Here is a 25,828-nt window from a genome sequence, read left to right on the forward strand (position 1 = left end):
TGTTGGGATTACAAGAGTTATAATTACAGGAAATAAAGCAGAACAGTCAGACTCTAAGTGTGGACTTCAGTGATTTGTCATTTTTATACAAAAAGTCTTTAAAATGTATTTCCTTTTCACCTTTTGTCATCAATTAGGGTAAAAAGTGCTACTTTTTCCACTTACCCTATCAAAAAATGGATTCTCATTATTTATCGTGTGTCGCCAACGTCGATCTTTTGCATTGTAACCCAATTACAGATTTGTAAGACTGTGACCCATGAGTGAAAAATAATTTCTGAGAGATCTTCAAAGTGGCTTAGAAATAGTATTTGTTTTGTATCTGCAGTAAAGAGAAGAAAAGGTTTCCTTTTGCAACGTGTAATAACTTATTTTTGATAAAAACAGATTAAAAAGAAAATTAAATGTTGCAAAAAATGTGAAAGTAGTTTAGTGATCTTGCAAATTATATCAGAAAAGTTTAAGACAAACAGTGAAGGAAATGCCACATTAACATGTAATAACACTGAACTAAGTGTCCCTAATTAGGTTGCCCTTTTACGTGTGTGTGTGTGTGTGTGTGTGTGTGTGTGTGTGTGTGTGTGTGTGTGTGTGTGTGTGTGTGTGTGTGTGTGTGTGTGTGTGTGTGTGTGTGTGTGTGTGTGTGTGTGTGTGTGTGTGTGTGTGTGTGTGTGTGTGTGTGTGTGTGTGTGTGTGTAAATCAATTTTACTCCCACTGATTTTGTCCTGCGTCTCACTTGGCTCTGTAGCTCAGAGCACTTTTAGCAGCTAATTGTATGTCTTCACTCACACTTGTAGGTATTTCTATCATAATTACATTTTTGATTGTGTTTATTAAGCCTAACTTCATTTCTGTGAACAATTTGAAGGCACTTTACTTTCGGATAGGTAACCATTGGAGTCGTTTCTCCAGTCAAATTAAATCAAAGGCCAATATAGTGCTTCATTTTCTCCAAAATTAATTCCCATCAGTACCAATTTCCTGGGATGATGGTCTCTTCTGGCAGGATCGTTACTAAATATGGATATTTTGTTCCCACCTGTGATAGTGGTATTGATTGATACTGGTGTGATGGGATTGATACTTAAGTCTGAGTTTCATTCTCTGTGTTCGACGCACAACTCCCTCCACACGCTGGTTGTGTATGTGCAGACAAAGCTCCTATCGCTGGGTTCATTACTTTGCTCTGTCTCCTTATTGCTCTGCTGTGAGTTGGCACTGACATGCAGCTCTTAAATTTCATTTAACTTTATTAATAGAATGCCAACTGCAATTTGGTATTGCATGATTAAATGCACTTAATTGAAATCACCCTAACTCTTCAACATGTGCGTTTGCTCTTTGGATTCAGGGAAGGCATTGCACTAAAGACTGTATTAGTGTCATTTACGTGTCTGTTCTGTAGTTTTTTTCAATTATTGGTATCATTAATAAATGAAACCTGAAGACATCTCTTTTGAAATTGATTAAAAATCTTCACGTACCTGAGCTTTATCTATTTTTGCAGTATCGTCCAATAATAATAGCCTCCATGTTGCAATAGCGATAAATTAGGAAACTTCTCTGCAGTTTTGACAATAAATATGGCTAATAACACTTACTGTTTGATCAATGACTATGAATACAATGATGACTTAGATCACGTGTCAAACTCAAGGCCTGGGGGCCAAATCTGGCCCTTTAGTTCAGAGCATCTAATTGGGCCTGCTTGAGAAAGTGAAAATTATAGAAAAAAAACATGAAACATTTTGCAAATTACTAACTACATTCAGTTGTAGATATCTCAGCCCCTCCAAATACAAAAATTCAATTACAATCCACAATATTTGCAGAGATCAGTTTTACAGTTTTTTTTTTATCACATGTTGTTGAAAGAAATCTAAATTTCTCCAAAATCTGGTCAATTTTCTGCAAATTATTTCATGAAATTTCCCCAAATTCCCAAAAGCAGGGAAATTTAAGGGAAGATCCTGCAGGGACTGATATACTCTCATACTTAATCATTTATAAGAGGAAGTGCAAACCAGGGTACATTAATGTTGAATTAGCTCTTTTTTCCACCTAAAATCCGTGGCCCACTTAAGCTCAAACTTAAGTTTAACTGTGACTTAGATTGAGGGGAGGAGAGCAAAACTGAGGCTGTGTCCGAAATGGCGCTCTACACACTACAAGCCCTCGATACTACCCACTCCAAATTAGGGTCTACTTCCCACCGAAGTTCACTTCCAAGTATCCCATGATGCACTGCGAAAGTACAACGACAAAAAACGGAAGCACCCGGAGTAAAAAATATCCCCGTTAATTCCCCACCTTTGTAAGGTCTGAAAACATCTTAAGTGAGAAAGTGACCAAGTAGAATATCAACATGTGCACATTTGATCCATAAAACTCGCAAAAACACATTTTATGTCGACATTCCGGAGATCCTCTATTGTCCTACTGACAGAACTTCCGGTTAACTTCAAAACAAGAACCTTATTTGCTAACGCGTTAAAAATTACTTATTTTTAGCTTGAAGCCGGTCCCACGACCAATGTTTTACATTCACTGGTAACATCCCCCTTATCTCTAAAACTGTAAACGGTGCCTGATTATTTGTACTGTATATATTATTATCATAATAAATAGAATCAATAAAAAACACCAGAAACTTACATTTATATCTTCATCCCTCCGAATGTTGGCTTGGACCGGCATCCACCGTATTGGCTGTAACCACTCGCAATGCATCATGGGGCGTAGTGTGCCCACCATGTACACTTCATGCGAATAGTGCATACAGTGCACCATTACGAACTCAGCCATAGTGTACATCTGGGTATTTCTGGTGGCCATAATCTGTGCAGACCATCGAATTAGGACCACTATGCGTAGTGCGCCATTTCAGACACAGCCTGAGCCTCTTACTACAGTTGGCAGCTGACCATTCATAACTGTAGCAAGTACTTCAATATGATTTGTTAAGGCCACTGTATCGCAACTGATATAAAGCTGTCAGATACAGTAAGTAAAGGTAAATGTGCAGCGGATGATGGTAGAATGCGGACAATGAATTAAAAAGAAATCACTCAATCCCCAAACAAAGAAGAATCACCTTCACTTTTAATTGATACAGCAGCCAATTTGAAAACATATAGTAGAAAATTCTATATATATGTATTTTTTAAAACTCTGCCAGAGGAGAGAAATTGTTTTTATTTCTCTATTATATCAATAAATGTTGTATGAACTTTTCCAAACAGTTGTGTTCACATGGTTGAGCAGTAGAATGTGTTTATTATTTTTTTTTGCCGTCATGAAATTCAGACTTTTAATCAAATTCTTTCAGACAAATGTTAGAAAAACAGTTCAATGAAGACAAAAGATAATACACTGTTCAGGTGGTTGTGTTTGAAACTCTTTATAGCAGTGAGTAGGTTTTTTTTTGTCTTCAGATTAGCAGGTTTTTTTTTTGTAATCACAACACAGTGATGTTTAAATCCGGTGGTATATAAAAATGTACTTTGTGTGATGTGTGGGATTGATTTGATCGATTGAGGGTTTTGCATGAATGACAACAAAAATAAGGAAAAATATCGGGGTGAATAAAATTCTTAAAACCAATACAAACACATGTAATCCAACGCAAAACACTAATCTAAACCCAACAGCAATGAAGAACTGCGATAATAAAATAACTTGTTTCCATTGCTAACTGTAATGTTATCTACACTTTTTCAGGCCAGATCACACACGCATGCCTCCTCTTGAATCATGCATTGATCTGTTTTTGATGACAAAACGAATCTGATTGGAAATGAAACCAAAAGATTAAAACAAAAGCTAAACAGCACTTAACAAAATATGAATATACCTCGATTACTTCCCAATCTACATTATAGATATATTTATATACATTATACAAAATTGCGTTTTACTTTTATCTTATAAAATCTATAATTGCTGATGGGGTACATGGCATGAAGCAAATCTTTAAAAATGCCAAAAATACAACAAATACAACAATAAAACACAACAATTTATTCAAGGGAAATTTGAAATGTTGATGTGACTATGAAAAAGGAAGTTAAAAGCAGAATCTCAATTATAGACAAACAACATATATAAGTTACGCAACCATATCAAATTCACATATCCCCCTTCAGTACCTTGCTGTGGTGTCAAGTCCCACTTTTGAGTCCATTTTGGAGCACTGCTAGGGATTCAACAGCAGCAGAATGCATTGTCTGTTTCCATCACTCTGCACTCCTTTACCTGGCATTCGTCCTTTCTCTGAAGGCATTCAGGTGAGTGTCTTTAGTTTGTTGAAAACACCCATGCACCCCTTATGCAATGTTCTTTATAGCGTTCTCGTTAAGCTTTTCCATGTAGTTCCGAATATCCTTCGAGTCCCCTAGTTCGATGTCTGGACAAACCCATTTTATTTCACTGGTCTGCACGAGTGCCAATGGGCTAAGTACAGGACACCCATTAGTGGACTTGACACTTGAAAAAGTGGTGAACTTCACCCTTTTCCTTTTAGTAGTGGGTGAGTTAAGTGACTCATTCCTGTGATCTCTCCCACTTGAGCTACATCCTCCTCCACCAGTATTTCCACGCTGGACTGCTCCATTTAACAATTGGCAACCTTCCTCTAGGGTACTGCCGAGCTCGTCCTGCTGCTGTTGCTGCAAACAAAGCCCCTCATCTTGCCCAAGCCACACCCAGTCGTGGGCGTGAGGCATTGTCTCTGGACCTTCTAAGGACAGATGCTTGCTACGGTACTTGTAAGCATAAGAGATGCAGTTAATGAGAAAAACTAGGATGGCCAAACAGAAGACTCCCAGTAGAGCGTACATGCCGATCTCAAGGTCCGTCAAGCCTCGCCGAGAGGACATCAGTTCGTCATTAGTGCTGCGGCTTCGAGGCAGGTCGGCTTTGTCCGAGAATCCAGAGAATTCATTTGTTACCTTTGCCCCACTGTCTGCTGATACACGGCTTCCGTTTGGCCTCCCTGGGACTTGGCCCCTGATGGTGGTGGTTCCACGGTTGTTTAACCCAGTTTCAATATCAGAGATGGAACCTCCATAATGTGGAGGATCAGGACGATTCCGTCTGTCCCCTCGTCTGAATTGCTCTTCTGACATACCAAACTTCACGTTAATGTTGACCATTCCAGAGGCAAGTACAGAGCGTCGCTTGCCCTTCTGACACGCTGCTGATGGAATCATTTCAACACGCACAAGCAACCCCTGACCTTCACCTTTGGCGACAATTATGGGCCACTTCCATGCAGTGCTGTGCTGCACAGCCACCACCTGCTCATTCAGAGAAGAGGCAACCAGAGTAAAATAAGCTGGGTTGTAGTTGTCCAGAGGCGTCATGGATCCATCACTGAACTGGAGCCAAGCACTGATGAGGGACTCCTGAACAATAAAAAAACACACAGACACACACAGACACACACAGACACACACACACACACACACACACACACACACACACACACACACACACACACACACACACACACACACAATGCAGAAGAGTGACCCAGTGTAGTAGTCACAAATAAGCAGCAACAAACAGTAATCTGCATAATGTCCTACAAGTGTATTAAAAAAAACAGCCCAATATAAAAACAAGACAAGAAAATAAAACAGTGGCACATAAAGGGAGGTTTTCTGAAACATTTGGAGGAAATAGTTTGAGATGTTTCTTCTGAACGCATGTTTACTCAAGGGAACGGGACTGCAGTCTTTCTCGTTTAAAAGTACAACTAACATATAACAGAGCTGTTCAGTGGGAAGAGAGAAAAATCAAAGCAACAGCATCTCTTAATCAGAAGTAATTTATGTTAAATATTTTAAAGGAGAGTCATAGTCAGTAATTACTGATAAGATTGAAAGCCAAATTTGATTCACAGTTTAGGGGAAAGACCAAAAATACCCTGAAAGAAGCAAGTGTTTCATCAGAGGGTGCAAATCCAATTTTTAGATTGAGCCTTGCTCTTTTGACAGGTAGTGAAATGTGAAATGTACTAAGCACAGACAAGGTTCTCCTAACTCCGCTACCTCATCTATTACAGGATCATTTATCTGGTATGTTTATGTAATCTATTAAATAATGAAATAGCTTAAAGTAAAGAATGATATAGCTTTGTCCTTATGCTGTGAACTGTTGTTTTAGCTGGCCAATATTACACACAGTATAGAAGATAAGTCTTTATAAAAAGCCAAGTCAGTTGAATGTGATGCAGACTATCACACAAGACACTAATATTGATCAAATAAAACAGTTATTCATCTGTTCTCTGTGAGTCCTTTTCTTAGAAATTTGAATCTGAAAAAATGTGTTGGAAACTGTCAGCTGCTTTTCCATTACCCTTGAAAATACGCAAAATTTAAATAACACAATAAAAACTGGTAATGGAAACACCTACATTTCGATAAAAAAATGTTTTTATGCTTCTATGAGGAGGAATTTCAAACGTTTTGATATTGAAACGTGTTGCAAAAGCTCTATGGAAACACTTCTCCCCAAATACACGTCACAAAATGTGAGGTAGCTGGTCACATGACCACTTCTGTCCGGGTAAACACGGCGCGGTACGTGTGGACAGAAGAGGAGAAAGGGACATTTCCTAGCATTATACTTAAAAATGATTACTGCCACATTAGACGTGAAACAATAAAGGAATACAGAGTTTTATTAGGGGGTTTGGAGAGTCCATATTCCTGCAGCGAAGTCTCGCGGGATGAGATTTCATGGGAGTTTACGAGGCTCCGGCCAAAAAACGACCTTCAATGGAAACATGTTCAAAGTGCAATTACACTTTGTGAAAATCTGTAATGGAAACCCAGCTAATGACATCCTATCTTTTTCACGTGTTACTACTTGCCTATCAGGTACATTTTTCACTCCATGCACTATTTCATTGCATCCCAATGTGGCTGTAGACAATATAAAAGATTAGAAACCATAAAATGTTACATGATGCATGTTTATTTGACATGCTTACATACCTGTTGGAGTGATTCAATAACTTCCTGTGTTGTTGCAGTTGCTACAATGGCTCTGTTGCTTCCTGGGCTGAGCTGCAATGACAACGACAGTCCCGAAACCAACTGCACCCCCAACTCTGTCACGCTCACTTTATCATCCAACACCCTGATGCTCCTCTCTGCCAGGACCAGTGATGTCAGCGGTGACAGCACCTGAAATATATAATAAAAGCTAATAAGTGATGTAATAAAAGTAATGAGTGATACTAGTGTGTCTGAATGAAAGAAGGAAAAAAAGGAAAGTCCTTTAGTACAATTAAAAAATAAATAAATAAATAAACAACTACCAGGAAAATACAATCCAGAAGCAGAAGTAAAATGCTATATCTAATATATCTCTTGTAAATCGCTAGAATCTGTAAAGACCCTCTCGTTGGTCACATCCTCATCGCCAGTGATTTTACGAGCTGGAATTTACACATCCCTGAGTGATTGTAAAGCTTTGTAAAGAATTTTGTTTTTGTTTTATTAATGAAAAAGGCATTGAGTATTCTGGGTGTATGAACTAAATTTTCATTTGCAAATAAAAGCCATGATGCAATTATGAAAATATATTAACTCAATAAATGGTGCAACTAGAACTTGATATAATGAAGATTACAGTAAAGCAGCAATATTGTTTTTTTTTTTAATTAGATTTTTTTGTGATTTAGCTGAATTTAAATAATAATTTGTGAAATCTTAATGTTAAGTTAAGTAGAGTTAGTTGTTAGAGAGGGAAAACAACACCCGTCTTTTAGACCATATTAAAAGGTGCATTTTAAGAGACTATTTTCATTAAGAAGCTCAAATATATCAGCTTCTCTTCTGTTCTCTAAGATGTGAGGATACTTTGCTACTTGAATGAATCTTTTTGAAAATGAAAGCAAAATAATTGTTTCCTCTCTTGTTTTGCCTTCGAAAATTGCCATGATGCACTGAACATTCCTACATCAATTTATATTTATTTTATACCTACGCCTTTAGATGCATGATTAGTCAGTATTCTTTTGTCATTTTATTTATTTATTGATATTTTTACAACAAAAACAAATTGCTGCTCTTTTAGCAAACGTTAAATCATTGAAATTATTTTCAAATAAATGAGCTATAGCATTTTGATGTCCTCAGACTACAGAACTACCCTCTAGATCAGGGGTTCTCAACTAATCTCACCCTGGGACCCACATTTTGTCAAAAATAGCTGTTGAAAACACACACGTATAATCTTCAGGGTTCCCGCGGATCCTTAAAATGTCTTAAAAGGCATTAAATTAATGAATCTAAAATGAAGGCCTTTATTGTCAATAAAATGTCTTAAACCAATGTTTCAAAAGTCTTAAATATTAACACATAAGTATGAATTTATGTAATTAGTCTAACTTCAAAATAAATGGTAACCATGGTTTTTGTTGTTGTTTGAAATAAGATTTTTCATAATGGCTTTTCTTAATGGTTTTTATTTTTTGTATTTTTTGTTGTTTTATAGATTTCTGGCTATTTTTTGTTGCCATCATGTGTGTTTGGAGTGATTTTGATTATTTTAGTCTGTTTTTTTGGGTGTATTTTACTGTCATTTTGTGTATTTTTGTGTGTTTACTTTGGGGGGCCGCCAGTTGCACGTCTGCACTAGACACTGGAAAAAAGTGACCCTAACCCTATGTAATCGATGTGGCGCTTTTTCCCCCAATTGTATTTACTGTGAAATTTAAATTCAAATGGCATTAAAAAGTCTTGAATTTGATTTGATTAAAGCTGTAGGAACCCTGATCTTTTTTTAAAACATGAATATTTTTTCATGTGCAACATGTATTTCACAGCATGCCTGTCAATAGAAAAGTTTCTTCCAAAATAAAAGACAAGTTCAACACGAGAGACATTAAGTATTTATTTATTTTGTGACAAGCTGTCCACGACCCACCCAGTACAGGTCTGTGACCCACTTTTGTGTCCCGACCCACCAGTTGAGAATCACTGCTCTATATTTCCGGAGCTTTTCAAGCCTCTTCCAAAGGTATAACCCTTCAGAATACACACAAATAAATGTCCAAGGTTTTTACGACTCTCATCTTGTAATGTCCATGCCTCTTTTCTTCCAGATTCCAATGCAGTAGTCAAAGCAGTCAGAGGATGTTTCTTTCACCGTTTCAAAGCCTTCGTTTAATTTTCACAAACACTGTCTTTGTTCTGGCTCCTCATGAGCCATCCAGAGTCTATTTTATGCTGTGAATGTATTTATATGGCTTCCTACATTATTTTGAAGAGTTTGTTTACACTTACGTTTTATTTTGGTAAAACCGGAAGTGGCGGCCATACTACTTCCGGTTTGCCGAAAAGTCCGGAGAAATATTGTTCAAGGCAAGGCAAGGCAAATTTATTTATATAGCGCATTTCATACTCAAGGCAACTCAAAGTGCTTTACATGATAAAACATTCAATTGTTTAAAATCAATAAGAACATTTAAATCAATAAGAACAATTAAAATCATCAGTAAAATCAATTAAAATCATCAGTAAAATCATCATTACATCAACAACATGACAAAAAATCTCTCTCTCAATCATATGCAGTAGAGAAAAAAAGTGCCTTTAACTTTGATTTAAAAGTGTTCACGTTGGATGCTGACTTCAGCTCCGCTGGCAGTTTGTTCCACTTCTTTGCAGCATAACAACTAAAAGCAGCATCACCATGTTTACTGTGAGCTCTGGGCTCCACTATCTGATCTGTGTCCATAGATCTGAGAGACCTGCTGGGTTCATACCTGACTAACATGTCACTGATGTATTCTGGACCAAACCCATTCATAGATTTATACACCAGCAGCAGAACTTTAAAGTCTATTCTGAGGCTGACTGGGAGCCAGTGTAAAGACTTTAAAACTGGACTAATGTGCTCTGACCTCTTTGTTCTGGTTAAGACCCGAGCTGCAGCGTTCTGAACCAGCTGTAGCTGTTTGATGCTCTTTTGGGGGATTCCTGTCAGAAGACCATTACAATAGTCCAGTCTGCTGGAGATAAAAGCATGGACCAGTTTCTCCTGATCTTTCTGAGCCATTAAACCTTTCACTCTGGAGATGTTCTTTAGGTGGTAGAAGGCTGTTTTTGTGATAGATTTGATCTGACTGCTGAATGTAAGATCTGAGTCAATCAGAACACCAAGGTTTTTGACTTGGTCTTTAGCTTTTAAAGATCGAGACTCAAGATACTTGCTGACAGCAGTCCTCTTTTCCTTGTTACCAAAGACAATCACCTCCGTCTTGTCATGGTTTAGTTGAAGGAAGTTTTCCCTCATCCAGCAGTTTACTTTTTCTAAACAGTCACACAACACCTCAATGGGACCATGGTCATCTGGGTTCAGTGATAGATATAGTTGTGTGTCATCTGCATAGCTCTGATAATCAACCTTACAGTTCTGTGAAATTTGTCCTAAAGGAAGCATGTAAAGGTTAAACAGAAGGGGTCCAAGAACAGATCCCTGAGGAACCCCACAGGACATTGGTAATCTGTCAGATTCAAAGTTTCCAATGCTTACAAAATAGCTTCGCTCCTCCAAGTATGACTTAAACCATTGCATTACTTTTCCATTTAGTCCGACCCATGTTTGCAATCTGTGCAACAAAATTGTATGATCTACAGTGTCAAATGCAGCACTTAGATCCAACAGAATGAGAACAGATACTTTTCCTGAATCAGTGTTCAACCTTATGTCATTGATCACTTTGATAAGAGCAGTTTCAGTGCTGTGATGAGAACGAAAACCTGACTGAAATTTATCAAATATTTTGTTGAATGTTAAGAATTGACTCAGTTGGTTGAAGACCACCTTCTCAATGATCTTGGCCATGAATGGAAGGTTGCTGATTGGTCTATAGTTAGCCAGTATAGAGGCATCCAGTGTTCTCTTTTTTAACAGCGGTTTCACAGCAGCTACTTTCAGGGATTTTGGTACGGTGCCTGATTGGAATGAGCAATTAATTATCTGACACAGATCAGTGACAATTGACTTTACAACAGTTTTAAAGAAGTTTGAGGGTATTGTGTCAAGGCAACACGTTGATGGATTCAGCTGCTGAACAGTTTCCTCTATTGTTTTTGGGTTCACTGTAATAAACTCTAACATTGTAGTTGACTCATCCCTCAGTGGTTGAAGCTGTTCAAGCTTTTTGTGATTTTGCTGGTTTGTTCTGATGTTTGACCTTATTGATTGTATTTCAGACTGCTGCACTGTCCTAAGTCATCACAGCCTGTAAGTTGATTAGAATAATTTAGTTAACATGTCTCACTTGTCTGTGTCCTTGCATGTTGTTGTATTTCATGTTTTGAAGCAGATGAAGCAAGTTTTGGTGTTCTATCGTGTTAGCATCAGCATGTTAGCTTGTACAACTGAGACCTGTAATATGAGGTGCCTAATTTTCATTATATATTGTTTTATATCATTTTAAAATAATTGTTATGTAGTTGTGTTGCAGTTTTACCACTCACACACACGAGTCATGCTGCTCTTCTGAAGAATAAAATGCATCAAAGAAACAGCCAGCATGGTCATTGCACTGGTTAACTGCCTGCCTAGGAACGCACGGGGAAGCTCCGAGGGCAGAACAGTCTTTATCCCATTAGAGTGTGCCTTCATTCATAGTTGTGTGCTTTTTCCACCACACTTCCAAATATGTTATAATCATCCCCCTCCCTACTACAAAGTTTACAGACTTGTGTATTCCATTCTTAAAGAGCCGGTGATAGCCCCCTCCAGCCCCCTCTGCTTTCCATTCAAAGCTGTCAGCATCTTGTCTTCTGTGATTCCTGCACGAGACTCTCACTACAGGCAATCCTACAAAATCCAATTAGCATCAACAATGTTACATATAGCCAAAGTCATGTATGTTTGATTCATAGATTAAAATTATGTAAAGGTTAATGGGAAAACCAGTTTCTTATATAAGCAGCCTGTCCATCAGGAGCTAAGAGGTATTAAACCACACTCGGCTACACAAACTATCTTAAACGTTTAATTTCTATTATGATTGTCACTGTACATTTCTCAAATATGTCAATAGCAGTGGTGGGCTGTGCATTTCACACCTGGGCCTTCAGCGAGGTCCTACACCAGTCAACCTACCGGCCCCCGGACCAGATTCGGCCGTCTGGGATGCACCGACCATGACTCTACTTCATTACATGGAAACAAATGTGATGGATGGATTGTGTTGGTCTTGTTACCGCAGCCTTTTTCATATTAACCCAAATTAAATGTAACGGGGACCTGGATGCCATGACAGAAACTCTAAACAACGTGCAACGATTGTGGGAAATCTAGGATTTTATGAAACTTGTGATGAGATGATTGCGGACATTCTGCGCGGACTCTGTTCCGCCTAAGTATATTTGGGCCTTTAACATGGTTTCTCTGTTACCACCCACACAGCACACAAGACAAGACTCCATGTTTGAAAGTGTTTGTGACAAAAATCTGGCCACAAACCAGCAACTAAAGTCATGTTTTCCTACCTTTCTCACATAGCTGTCAACTTAGGGCCTTTAGTCGTGTTTACTCTCAACAGTGTTTGGAATATTGGCGTTTAAAATAACATTTGTTTTTCAGTAACGGGGTTATGTGAAAGCATCGCTGGCTTCATACGCAGCTGTAGTGAGGAGGTGGGTTAAAAACAAGGTAAGCGATTATGATTGGCTAAGGCGGCATTGTGTTTCATGCTAGCCAATCAGAGCCAGTGTTTTTACACACGTGCCAGCACACACAACCACTACAGATTTGATGAAGCAGCAGAGATGGTGAACGTGGAGTAGTCTGATGAAAAGTTGTCATTTTTACGGTGGCGATACAAACACTACTTTAAATTAATTGTGGTCAGAGGTAAGAACGTGCATGTGAAGTGTACATTATATCCAGGAGTGAAGAATTTGTCCACATCCGTTGTAAGCAACTCGAATTTAATAAAGCACCTCACAATGACACGCATCTAAAAAAAAATCTGAATTCTTTGACATATAGCAACTTTTTTTTTTTGAACAGTAAAGCAAATAGTTACTTTTCTTGGTAATGAGTTAATTTTATTGTAGAGTAATTCAGTTACTATTTGGAACAAGTAGTGAGTAACTATAACTAATTACTTTTTTAAAGTATCGTTCCCAACACTGGCTCTCAAGTTCCCTTTTGTTAGCAATCGGTTAATGTTTCGTCTGAAAGTTTCCATTTGTTTCACCTTTCACCCGTTCATACCTGCACTCCGGTTTTTGCTGACAAATATGTCCCTTAGGCATGATCACTCTGACAGGCCACACATGTCTAGAATTCATAGAGATGATGACCCAGCATTCAGTTGGTCAGCGTGATATTTCTTGGCTACATCTTGTAAATGCCAGGTGCACGTTGACTGATAGAGCAAGAAGATGTCATGCATGCTTACCTGAGCAAGACTGATTGCACTGTTTGATGAATAACTTTTGAGTGTTTTTTCGTGCATGTGCGTTCACTCTCAATACTTTTGATATTTTTCCAATTTAAAGCGGAGACATTTTTCAAAATTGGTGTAAGAAACTCAACCTGTGTGTGTGTGTGTGTGTCTTACACTAGGGACACTGAGTCCGTATTAAAACTGGGAACATGAGAGAATGCACAGGTGCAGGCTATTGTTGGACATACCGCGCCTGCACGCTTCTCTGTCAGCTCAAAACAGGCTTAAGTGTTCTTGCTGTGAACATTTTTTTTAATTTGTTTTTTTTTTTGACTACTTCTATTTTCACAAGCAAAATCTGTCACCGTCAACAACATTCACGCCTGTTATTTTCAACTGACAACAAACTGCTTCAAACATTGAGGAACTCTATTTTCTGATCATCACATCATTAAGCATTTTTTTTTTAAAAAAACACCAACATGTGCATATTCTTGTTATGAATACTTTATAAGAAATATAGTCAGATGCAAAGATTTAGCAGCAGAATATTGCAAAGAGAAAGGTAAAGTGAGTAAAGTGAACAGTAACATTTATTGAAGTACTTTGATCTCATGGTTACTTTCACACATAATAAAGAATAAATGTTTATAGCTAATTACTGGGTCTCATTATTCTGCATATTCTCAATTACTTCAAAAACAATAGATTCAAAAATAGCGTCATAATGGATTGGGGGGTTGACTTACAATTAGCACATATAAAACAATGTGTTAATTGGCATGTTGAGTGATTTTGGGGCGTCCCAGTAATAGCAGCTGTGAGAGAGATTGTCATTTGAGATTATGTCAGTCAATGTTGTTGCAAAGGCTACCTGTGTAATGTTGGCAACACAGTAGAAAGCGCTGTGGCACAGCCATGGGGAGAAGTTTTTAAAAAAGCAAATGTTTTTAAAATACAAAGTGATACAAATCAAAAGTTTTTTTCACTAATGGAAGTAAATACAACTTTTTACCTGTGTCTGTTGGATTTCACTTACATTTTTACTTCTGGATGGGGAATTGGGGTTTTTGGAATCAATGAAACGTCTTTGGAAAGCTCCAATATTTTACAAACCTGAGGCTTGTGTCAGTGTTTACTTTATTCAGCTTAGCTCTCTGACTGGTTCCCTATGTAATAGTACATTTGTCCATCAACAAGGGGAAGACTAAAATAATTTAGGTATATTACAGCTTACATAGATGAACACAGTATAACCCATTGGGATGGAGCTGATGCAGTTTAGCACACATGTCAGAGGATTAGAATTAACTTATAGACATTGATTCAAATCTCAGTATTGGTACCGTAAGGTTGACTGGGTTAGGGTTGTAAAAGAAAATGTGAATGAACTATTGTTGGTATTCTTGTAAAGTATCTGTAGTTAATATGAACATATTCTCTAGACATAGGGCAGGGGTGTCAAACTCAAATATACAGTGGGCCAAAATTTAAAACTTGAACAAAGTCACGGGCCAACATTGAACAAATGAACATTTTAATATAGACCCAAACATGTTTTGCTTTAACATTGAATATGGAACGAGCAACGCTTATTACTATACAATATAATCAATACAATAGTGCAGCCATGCAAAATCGAATTTCAAATTTAAAAAAACACATCAATGGCATTGATTTATTAAATGAATTTTAAATAAAAATTGTATGCCTCTTTTCTATTTGCAGCCTTCTGATTTAAATATCAAAATAAACTTTTTCCGCAGGCTAATAATTTCAAAAATAAAACAACAATAATAAATCAATCAACCATTCAAGCCCATGCCTTGGAGTAGCAAGAAAAAGTGCATAAAGAAAAGGGTAATTATTGCTCAGTTTGCTACACACTGATCTAATCTGATGTGTCCAAACCAGATACCTGCCATCTCTTCTAGGATGCTAGTTCATCAATGTCTGGGCTCAGGTTCTGAGCTGAGGGAATCCTCAGTATCACGCAAAGGTGTTCAGCAGTCAGACGTCTCATGTGAGATGTTTTGGTCATTTTCATAGAGGAGAAAAGTATCTCACATAGATACAGTAAGTGCTGCCGAACATGGAGAGCATTTGAGCAGCTTGGGTGCGGAACTGAGGCATTGTGTCAGGGATGAACTGTGGAAACTGTGCGACTCCCACAGCATCATACTTTGACTTCAGCGTGTCATTACACTGGAAGTCAATCAGCTCCATTTGGAGGTTGGTTGGTGCGTTTTCCACATCAACTGCAAATGGATTACTGAGCAGTTCAAACCTACATTTCTGGACATCACAGTCGGCAAATCGCCAGCTAAACTCAGCGCCAAGTACACTGAGTTTTTCAGCAAACTGTGCGCATGGGAACACGGCGGTAGAGATCTGCGTTTTTATGGTTTGGCAGCAGTGAAAATAGCCAAGGTTTCCTTGAAGCATCTGATTCCTTCACAGGCGCAGTTTAGGTTTAAAAGCCCTCACTGCAGCGTACATGTCTGTAATGATGCGCCCCCGCCCCTGAAGCTGCAGGTTCAAACAGAAAGGCCAGCTCACACAGAAAGTTTTGCCGCCGGAGCTCTGCTGTGTCCTTCCCTTTGCTATCCAGAAACTGACATATTTCCTCACACAGCTCGAAACATCTGTTCAGTACTTTTCCTCGGCTTAACCATCTCACCTCTGTGTGATACGGCACGTCTGCGTATTCTGAACCACATTCCTCCAGAAAAGACTTAAACTGGTGGTGATTCAGACCTTTGGCTCTTATAAAGTGAACTACTTGTGTTACTGTGGTCATAACATGTTCCATCTTTAGGGCTTTGCTGCGCAGTGATTCCTGATGTATGATGCAGTGATAAACAGTTAGCTCACCTGCACAGTTTTCTTTCCGCATCTTCTCCCGAACCCTGCCCACCAGTCCACTATTTTTACCGCACATCGCTGGCGCACCATCTATCGTTATTCCCACAAGTTTATCCCACAGCAGCTTTATTTCATGGTGAAAGTTGTAGCGTGAAGTCGCTATGACTACTGTCCGTTTATAGTTGAGCGTTTGGGTCCTGTCCTGATTGACGCACCAAAACAACAGCAGAGCATTATGGGATTTGTAGTATTAGCGGTGAATGCGCTGTACACTTCCTGGTTTTGTCCGATTTGTCTATAATACTGGCGGGCCAGCTCTAGTAGTCATTTGGGATTGCCTCACGGGCCAAATATAATTACACTGCGGGCCAAATTTGGCCCGCGGGCCAGAGTTTGACACCCATGACATAGGGAAACCTCTTTTTTTCCTCTATAGCAGCATACTTCGATATCATGGTAGTATCCTTTTATTACCTTTCGAACTGCATTGTAGCTAACTAAATATCAGAGGTGCTGCGATACATTGAGATGACAATATGATACACAATATTGGTTTTGCAAAGTCGATTTGATACAATTGTTTAAAAAGAAAAGGTAAAAGAAAGATTACATTTGATTCTTTGTAAATATTTATTATTATATTTATGAATATTAAATTATTATCCAAAAACTTAAAAGTGCCACTGCTAGACTGACAATTCATGCCTGTATGAAACTGGAACCCCACAGCTAATACAGACTGTTTTCCAAAAAATTGGACTATCATGGAAAGGTTGTTTGATTTCCATAATTCCATTCAAAAAGTTAAACTTTCATAGATTATAGATTCAGGGCTCACAATTGAAACAAATTCAAGTATTTATTTGTTTATTTTTACATAATTTGGGCTTCCAGCTCATAAAACCCACGAAAACAGAATTCAAAAAATGTCAATACTGTGAAGAATTCACCATTTACTTCTCAGTTTTTGCAGAAAAAAAGAGGAGAAGAAGGACTGGACTGTTGGCCAGTGGTCCATGGTCCTCTTTTCCAATGAAAGTAAAGTGTTCCTTTCATTCGGGAATCAAGGTCCAAGGGTTTGAGGAAGACGGGTGAGGAACAGAACCCAAGCTGCTGAAATATCCACAGTCAGTCATGATTTGGGGTGCAATGTTTTGTTCTGTTCCACACCCGTCTTCCTCCAAACCCTTGGACCTTGATTCCCGAATGAAAGGAACACTATACGCTAGTAGAGAGAGTCAGCATGTCAAATCTGAATGGAAAAACCACGCTGTCGCCATTGCACAATAAAACACGGACCAACTGGGCAGGATGTCTGAAATCCTCAGCCTCAGCATCCCTCTATGCCCCATTATTGCAATACTTGGAGATGTTTTCATTGTTAACCATTTTCAATCCCTACATACCATTCATGCTAAAATCATTAACCACTACAAAAAATGTTGTACTTTTAAACTGGAAAGATTGAACAAAAATATCTAAAAACCACTGGTTAGGCTTACTCACAGACCACTTAAATCTTTAAAAACTAACAGCCTCCATGAAGAACATACCATCATTTAAGAAAACCATGTCCCCCTTTTTTCATTACCTCCAAGAATGATTCCTCTATATTTCTAAACTTGTTATAGGTGAATGTACTGATGTATAGAAATCATCACCGTTTTATAATTTTACTTATGTCTTCTTATAAATATGTGCTCCCACATTTCAGCACAAGCTTTCACTGATGCACATTCACGTATGTTACTTTAATACAATATCAAGTTAGGTATACACATTATACAACCTGCAGTTTGGTAGCTCCGGTGCTTAAGCCCATCACAACTTGACCCTCCACCAACCGAGCGACCTTGGTGTCTTCTACTCTCAGTGATTCCTTCACCAGCTGTGTCACATCCACCTGCCAGTCAGTTCCCAGGAGGAAGTTCTGCTGGCCCAAGCTGTCATCATCCAAGGCTCCTCTGATTTCTCCAGTGTCTGATACAAAGTGAGTGAAGACGCGCAGTGTGGTGCTCTGATACTGGGCCACACAAACATTCCCGGCCCTCTCCTCTGCTTCGTTTACATCACCTTTGTCATCAGTGACTCTCTCGTACCTGGGAGAAGAAGAACAGGTTGAATAATTACAACAAAGCTCAAATCGATTACTGAAATCGGTGAAGAAAAACCAAAAAAGCAATTTTTTTTTTTTTGTATAACAAGTTCAGATAAACTACGACCGGCACGCGGAACTTTTTCGCGCGTTACCAAGAATTCAGTTAAATGACTCGGTTCTACCGAGTAAAACAAATCAAATTGTGCAACGTAAAATGTTAATCTCTGGCCTTTGAAACAATATATCACTCGACCATGTTCAGATAAATTTAGAAATAATCGGAAAATCAAATTATGTGAGGCATAATCGTAATCTACGTTGAACTACTTTTGAAATGATATATCACACAACTATGTTCCCATAAATTTGGAAATTACCCGAAATGGGGGATGGGTCCATATCATATTCATTCATAGAGTATTTTTACCAAAATGCTTTTCGATCTAACAAGTAATAGGATTACGGAGGATTAGTCATTTGAAAAATGGCGCCCTCTGACTCCCCCTGGTGCCTCTGTGGCACGTAAGGGGTAATGGGCCCCATCCATATATTGGTATGTGCCAATGATTTGGTACCACCAACCATCGTAATATTTGACTCGCAAATAAATGAGATATCGACTTTTGTTTTTTTTTCTTAGGGGCCCCTGTGGGCCCCAAATCAAAAATCAGACTCAGAGCATCGATGCATACACATCCTTAAAATATACCTGCCAAATTTCAGCCCGATCCGTTCACGAATAACAGAGAAGTAGCAATTTTAACTAATGTACACAACAACAACAAGAATAATCACAAAGTGAGTGGTATTTCGGTAGCCCGGCCTAAAAAGTGCAAAATTCAATTCAATTCAATTCAACTTTATTTATGGTGCAAATTACAACAAAGTCATCTCAAAGCGCTTAACAAAATAGAGAGTTCATAGTAAGAAAGAAAGAACCCAACAAGATCCACATGAACAAACATTTAGCGACAGTGGGAAGAAAAAACTCCCTCTTTTTTATAGGAAGAAAACTCCAGAGGAACCAGGTTCAGAGGTGGCAGCCATTCGCTTTGACTGGTTGGGTTAGTGAACAGAAGGGCAAACAGAATAGGATAGAAGAATAGTCCATCCGAGTGTTCCAGACAAGTTGAGCCGTGAACCATTGATAAGTCCATCCAAGTGTTCCAGCCTAGTTGAACCGCAGTTGTGCAGTGTGTCACTATTGTCCATGACCATTAACCTCTTTGAAGTGTTTATTGCAGTCCAATCTTTCATGATGTCTATTTTTTTTTCTTTTTTTGTGGTTTATTGCTTGACTTTCCAAAAGTTGAAGCTTTCTCAATTCCTCCCCCCCAAAAAAAGCCCATTAAAAACAGCTTGTGGAGACAAACTGCAGCCTGGCTTACGTTCTCATTTCCTGTAAAAGGGCAACTGAAATTTGCTGTTCGTGTGCCATTTCTGTGGCCATCAGCAAACACTTTGCAGAGGATATGCTTCATAACAAATGAAGGTTTGCAAGCCCAGCAGTGGGATTTGTTCTCATTTCTTAACGGATGTTAAACCAAGTGATGACAAGAAGGGGAAACTTTTTAATATGATAAATTGTGTTTGGGATTTGTAGGCATTTAATATGTGGGATTTTATCCACCGCTCATTACACTTGGTGTATAATGTGGATAAATGCTAAACAAAAACTAAATGGTAAAAGGACTTCACTTATATTGTACTTTATCAACACCTGATATGTCTCAAGTGCCTCAGATTGTTCATTAAGCTGCTATGCAATGCACAATGTGTCCTTTAGCAGCATCTTTTAAAAGAATTTTAAAAGAAAACAGTTATGGCCCAAGTTCTCTTAAAATGCTGATGCATTAAAAATAAACAAAATATCAATAATATGTTTGGGATTATCTAATGTCCAAATACTGTTGTAATACCAAAGTGTATCACTTATCACTATTATAATATAGTGATTAGTTTTGTATTAAACGTAACTAGTTGGCATCACATTAAAGATGCAGTCCGCAACTCTCAGATCCCTCTCTCCGCCTCCCTCCCCGCTGTTCTCTTGCCCTGCCTTCAAACTTTCCAAAGTCCCTCCCTCCCTAACAAGCTAATGTTAGCCCAACAGCAACATCACAGTAATATAACATGCTTTGTTAAAAGCTTATTACTGCAGCGCTTCTCTCTCTCTATGTGCACAAACCTCAGCAGCAGCAGCAGCAACAACTCAGTGTCACTTACAGCAGCTCACACGGAGGCTGCTGCACGCACATGAACTCATGTACCACAGAGTTCTAGTGTAACAATTACAAACCAAACATAATGTAAATCAAGCAGCAGTAATTACCTTTCAAGCTGAAAAGTCACCAATTCCATCTTCTACTCCTCCAGACCATACACTGTAAAAAAGACGGCGCTCTAGCTCCGGAAAAGGGGCGGGGCCTGTGAGCAACAGCTGTCACACAGCCCATCAAACGCAATCCTGGCTCTGATTGGATCTTTTTGCTCAGTGCATTCTGGCAATTTGCCAAAGGCTACAGGAGCAGCCGGGAGGGCTCAATGAGCTTGTTTTCTTCACACAAACTACTAGTTTGATGTAAAACTGTCCTTACATAGTGACAGCTTTGGTAAATATGACAAAAAGTCACTTTTATAAGAGTTGCAGACTGCACCTTTAAGCAGTTTAAGCAAGGGTGGATTTTGCGACTGCAACAGAAATGAATCTCCCCTGAAGCCGGAGCCATAGCCATCAAATCCACAGTTATCTTTAAGCAAGTTGCTGAAGCTGAGCGCTCACTACGTGACAGCAGGAGGGTGTATAAACACAGCAACGTGAGCTGTCTCAATCCTGTCAAAATGTAATTTCAAAGGGGCAAAAAGAAATTGCTATATACCTTAGATGGTTTCAGAAGAGGAGTTTGTACATCTCTAGGGAGTGAAAAAGGTAAAAGTTTGGATTTACCTTTCAAGTTATTACCACTTATTTCATATATTTCCTTCACTCTACCCTAATGTATGATGTGTCACCGTTCATTGATTTCATAAAAGCCATGACAATTTACTTCCCTGAACTGTGTGCTGTGGCGACAACGAGGAAATGGTTGGTTCCATGTTGCAGATCATGCTACATCCACCTTTGCTCAAACTCCCTATTGCAAGGAAAAGGGAAATAAATGTTGATCTATGTTAAAAGTCTATTACAAATGTAACTGTATGCATACTGAATGTATGCTAGGTAATTCCTCATTCAAATCAACACAGATTTAGGTGTACATACTGGGTATCACTTCACCATAAATTAAATGTTTCTACATATGTGACACCCAAAACATATAATAATACTATTGATAGTGTGTTTTGGCTAAAAGTTACAGATCTCCCTTCTTTGGGTCTTCTGTTTATTATATTATCATTTATGTAATAACCTCTTACTATAAGACATATTAATATGTACATGCTTACATGAGATCTTGTACTTCTAAGGTTGATAATACATCAAGACAAAACTAAAAGGAGCACTCAGAGAGTGCAAACCTCCACCAAGTGCCAAATATATTTATTTGCAGTTATCTGGATCAGTGGTCCTGATCATATGACAATGATCATTGACACTTTAAAAGTTTGAAATAAATGTTTTTCCAAATTTAAAATGATACAGTATGTTCAAATACATCGGCACCCAATTTTTCTGAAAAATCGCAATGAAATGCGCATTTCGGATCCAACCTGGATGAAACGCAGTGGGAGAATTGTTGAACCAGCCTCACATAACTGAGTGATATTTCATAAAGATTGGTCATTGCACAACTGTAACATCACATTGCACTCTCAACTTAAAAGAGTTGACTCTTTCCCCACCCTGACTTCCTCTTCCCTGTTCCTTTTCCCATCACGAAGGTGTAACATTACCCTCTCTTTTTATATTCTCCCTTTAATAAACTTTTTATTACCCTTTCTTCGGGAGGGCTGGTGATGGACACAATTATGCAATAAAAAAAAAAAAAATTTAATTGCAATGATAAAATATGCATTGCTGCCTCAAAAAGATTGTAGTGTTGACCTTCGACAGAGGTTGATCAAATGCTAACCAAGGTGTGACTTTTTTTAAAATACATTTTGCCAATGATGAATTCAAACTGATCCATAATCAGTATATTGATCTGGATCCCCTCCAACACGCAATGTGATTTTCTATAGCCTAAGATGTATCATCGGTTAAAACTTTGTCAAAGTCTTTTTTAGTACTTTTGAAGTAACTGTGCTAACAGACAAAAAAAAAAAAAAAAAACAATAGACAAACGCAGAGGTAATAAATGTAACCGAAAGTGTAATATTTTCTTTTCTTTATTTTTTTACAATAATGATAACACTGGTCAGTAGGTCTTCTGTTAAGGACATTAAAACATCACACAGTGGTTTCTATGCCACTGCCAATAGGACGACTCTCTCACTGCTGTTCCATTGAACACAGCTTTGCTCTGATGCTTTGTGCTTTCCCGTTGTCGATCCTCTCCCACCCTGCATGTCCACCTTTCACTCTTTAGGGCTCACCCTGAGTGTAGTCCAATCTATTCTCTTGTTTTCTTCCCCCCTCGCTCTCAGTCTCAGTCTGGCTATCTGCAGGTGGCTGAGGGGAGTGACAGTGACAGCTTCTATTAGGTTTAATGAGGCATGGCTGGTCAGGCAGAAAAACAGGCTGACAGGTTAACATGATCTGGCCCAGTGGCTTGGCTCAGTTCCTAACCTGGCTTCAGCATGCCCCTCCCTTTCTATTATTCCACATCAGTGAAACCGCTGCAGACTAAACCAAGGTGACATTTGTGGTTGGCGACAGAAACACGAGGTCAGGGCATGTCCGTAGTGCTACTGAGGGGTCAGCACCAGTGTGGACCATAATGAGGCGACTTCAGTGCCAGTGTGAAGGAGTGCATTCAAACCTGTTGCACACACTTACAGTATACTGGTAGTTTATTATATAGAAAATCTATTTAGTTCCCCACACAGTTTCTATTTACATTGAGAATGACTTATCCTGCAATAGTGCACGTAAAAGGCAGAACTGATGTGATTTGCTATGGCCAACAGGGGGTATTTGTGTTAGAGTGCCACCCTGTGGGCGGTAGCCTAATTGAAATTAATATTAATATTTTTATAATATTAATTCTGTCATAAACTGTGATGTTTCAAAAACTAAAGTGCAATACTGGAAATATATAGACCTCAGTAAAAATATTTGAGTAGATTTTTTTTGTGCATGTAAATATCAATAGTACTAGATTTTAGTGAAATTTATATTTAATAATATCAATACTTATATGACAGTGGTTCTCAAACTTTTTTGGCTCAAGTACCTCCTTTTTCTTATTTCTGAATCCAAGTGCCCATTTTGTCCAACATTTTTCTTAGAAAACTATTTAAAAACAACTATAGAGCATAATGATGGAATGAATCAGTGATATCACACATTTTAAATAATCTGATTTTGTAAATAAGTGGAAAGAAACAGTATTTAGTGCAGTGGTTCCCAAACTTTTTTTAGATCGTGACCCAATTTTTATATCAAGAATTTCTGCCGACCCCAAAGACAATTTTTCAATATATATATATAGTGTGTTTTTTTTGTTTTGTTTTTTTACTGCATTTTAGTTGAACTATATTCACAAGGTGAAAGTATAGAAATACAGTTGTTTAAGGTTGTGTGTTGTTTTAATTTTAAAAAGGGAAAAATAATTAAACAACATTTCAAAAATCTATTTTCATTTTTCAGAAATTTCAGGCGACCCCATTTAAACTCCAGTCGGCCTCATTTAAACTCTAGGCAACCGCACATGGGGTCCCGACCCCAAGGTGGAAAAACACTGATTTAATGGATCCTAACTAGATTTATTTCTATAGTTTGAGAAACACTGCTATATGATATATTTCATTTTAATTCATGTTGCCTCTGCTATACAAGGGGAATGTGAGTCATATAATCCTTGTGAAGTGACTGATACATAAAGAAAATGGTTTAAATTCAAACAAATCAGTATCTCTGTATGTTTCCATGTGTGGAAGAAGCACTTTCCCCTCTAGGATAAAAAAAATCCAATCACTGAAATAACACAGGAGTGCTCCTGCAACCCTGTTTAACGGTACTTGACTCAGAGTCATCAGTTTCCTCCACAGGTTTAAAGACATTGAACCCTTTTAACATCTGAGTGTCCAAAATGACCCACACGAGGGCAAAGGTATTACTATGGCTCCTTGGCTGCACTTAGACCTCCTATTATTAACCAATCACTTAACTTGCAACATTAAGGGCTGCTGAAAGTTAACAAAACGTAACAAATAGACTTGGAAAATATAGTAAAGGTAAAATAGGAAGATTTAAGAAGCTACTTCAATATTATTACAAGCTATTTTTTACTTGACTACTAAACATCAGTGATAATAAATAAACATGCATTATATAAAATGTTATAATGTGTGTAAATTAGTATTTGATCCTGATGTCTAAATATGGTAGACATCTCCTGTCAAAGTTCAGACAAGTCCAGAAGTCAATCATATTCGTGTTTTTAAAAAACTGTTACAGAAAATTACACTTACGTTACAAAATGAATTCATCATAATGTAATTTCTGATTATGATTCAACTTTGAAAATGAAACAACTAAAGAAGAAAAAAAGAAAATAAACATACACATATACCAAACAGAATACAGCTGTGTCCCAAAATTGATCACAAAAGTGAATTAATAGTCCTTTTTTGTTATTTTTTTGTTTTATTCCAACATACTTACTAAGCTAAAACCAACAAAATGTGTTTTGCTTACTTAATTTGGATTACATAATTTCATCCATAGAACGTTAGAACAAACCCTAACCTATTTTCAAAGATGTGTCAACAAGCAGCTCCAGCAGTGCTTTTATTTTTAGCACAGCAGGGTGCCATTCAAGACTTTAACCTCACTCATTTGAGAGACTTCTAACAACAAAGAAATGACACGTTTTGTCTGCTTGCTCGTATAATTACTGCTTTCATGTACATTCTTTCCTAATGTCATTTCCTGGCTTCTGAAATGAGATAAATGCTCTCTGTACATTGAGCAATTGAATAATTTTGTTTATTAAACCTCCTTTATGAACCAGAGCTACTGTTTGTATGGTCACAGAAAATCAGAAATGTAAAAGCCTACATGTAAATAAGCTGTGTGTGCTTTTATGACAACATTTTTCTTTTGATTTAAACAGACATGTATTTGTGGGTGGGGAAAGCAAAGATTGCCTTCTTACATCTGTTGCTTCTTGTTTTTTAATTAAAATGCTCTAAATGCGTTGCTTTCTTAGTATGCGTTTAATAAAACTACATTAAACCAATCAAATCACCAATATTTACAGAATTAGCAAAGACCTGCTAAAAAGGCTCAACATCTAATGAATGCGTTCATCATTAAAACATTGTC

The 25,828-nt window shown here is 37.9% G+C and overlaps 1 protein-coding gene across 2 annotated transcripts in view; it reads right to left on the reverse strand.

Annotated features, from left to right (window-relative positions):
- Positions 1-2,034: 2,034 nt before the first annotated feature.
- Positions 2,035-25,828, reverse strand: part of LOC114473697 (transmembrane protein 132C-like) — a 237,304-nt gene continuing 213,510 nt past the window's right edge. For both annotated transcript variants that reach the window (XM_028463464.1, XM_028463465.1), the window contains 3 exons: positions 18,088-18,397; positions 7,006-7,197; positions 2,035-5,406 (listed from right to left, as the gene is read on the reverse strand). In XM_028463464.1, the coding sequence (XP_028319265.1) occupies positions 4,327-5,406; positions 7,006-7,197; positions 18,088-18,397 (1,582 nt within the window). In that variant the 3' untranslated portion in view covers positions 2,035-4,326. The remainder of the gene's footprint in view (positions 5,407-7,005; positions 7,198-18,087; positions 18,398-25,828) is intronic.

The sequence above is a fragment of the Gouania willdenowi genome, chromosome 12 (genome assembly GCF_900634775.1).
Source record: "Gouania willdenowi chromosome 12, fGouWil2.1, whole genome shotgun sequence".
Lineage (NCBI taxonomy): Eukaryota > Metazoa > Chordata > Actinopteri > Blenniiformes > Gobiesocidae > Gouania > Gouania willdenowi.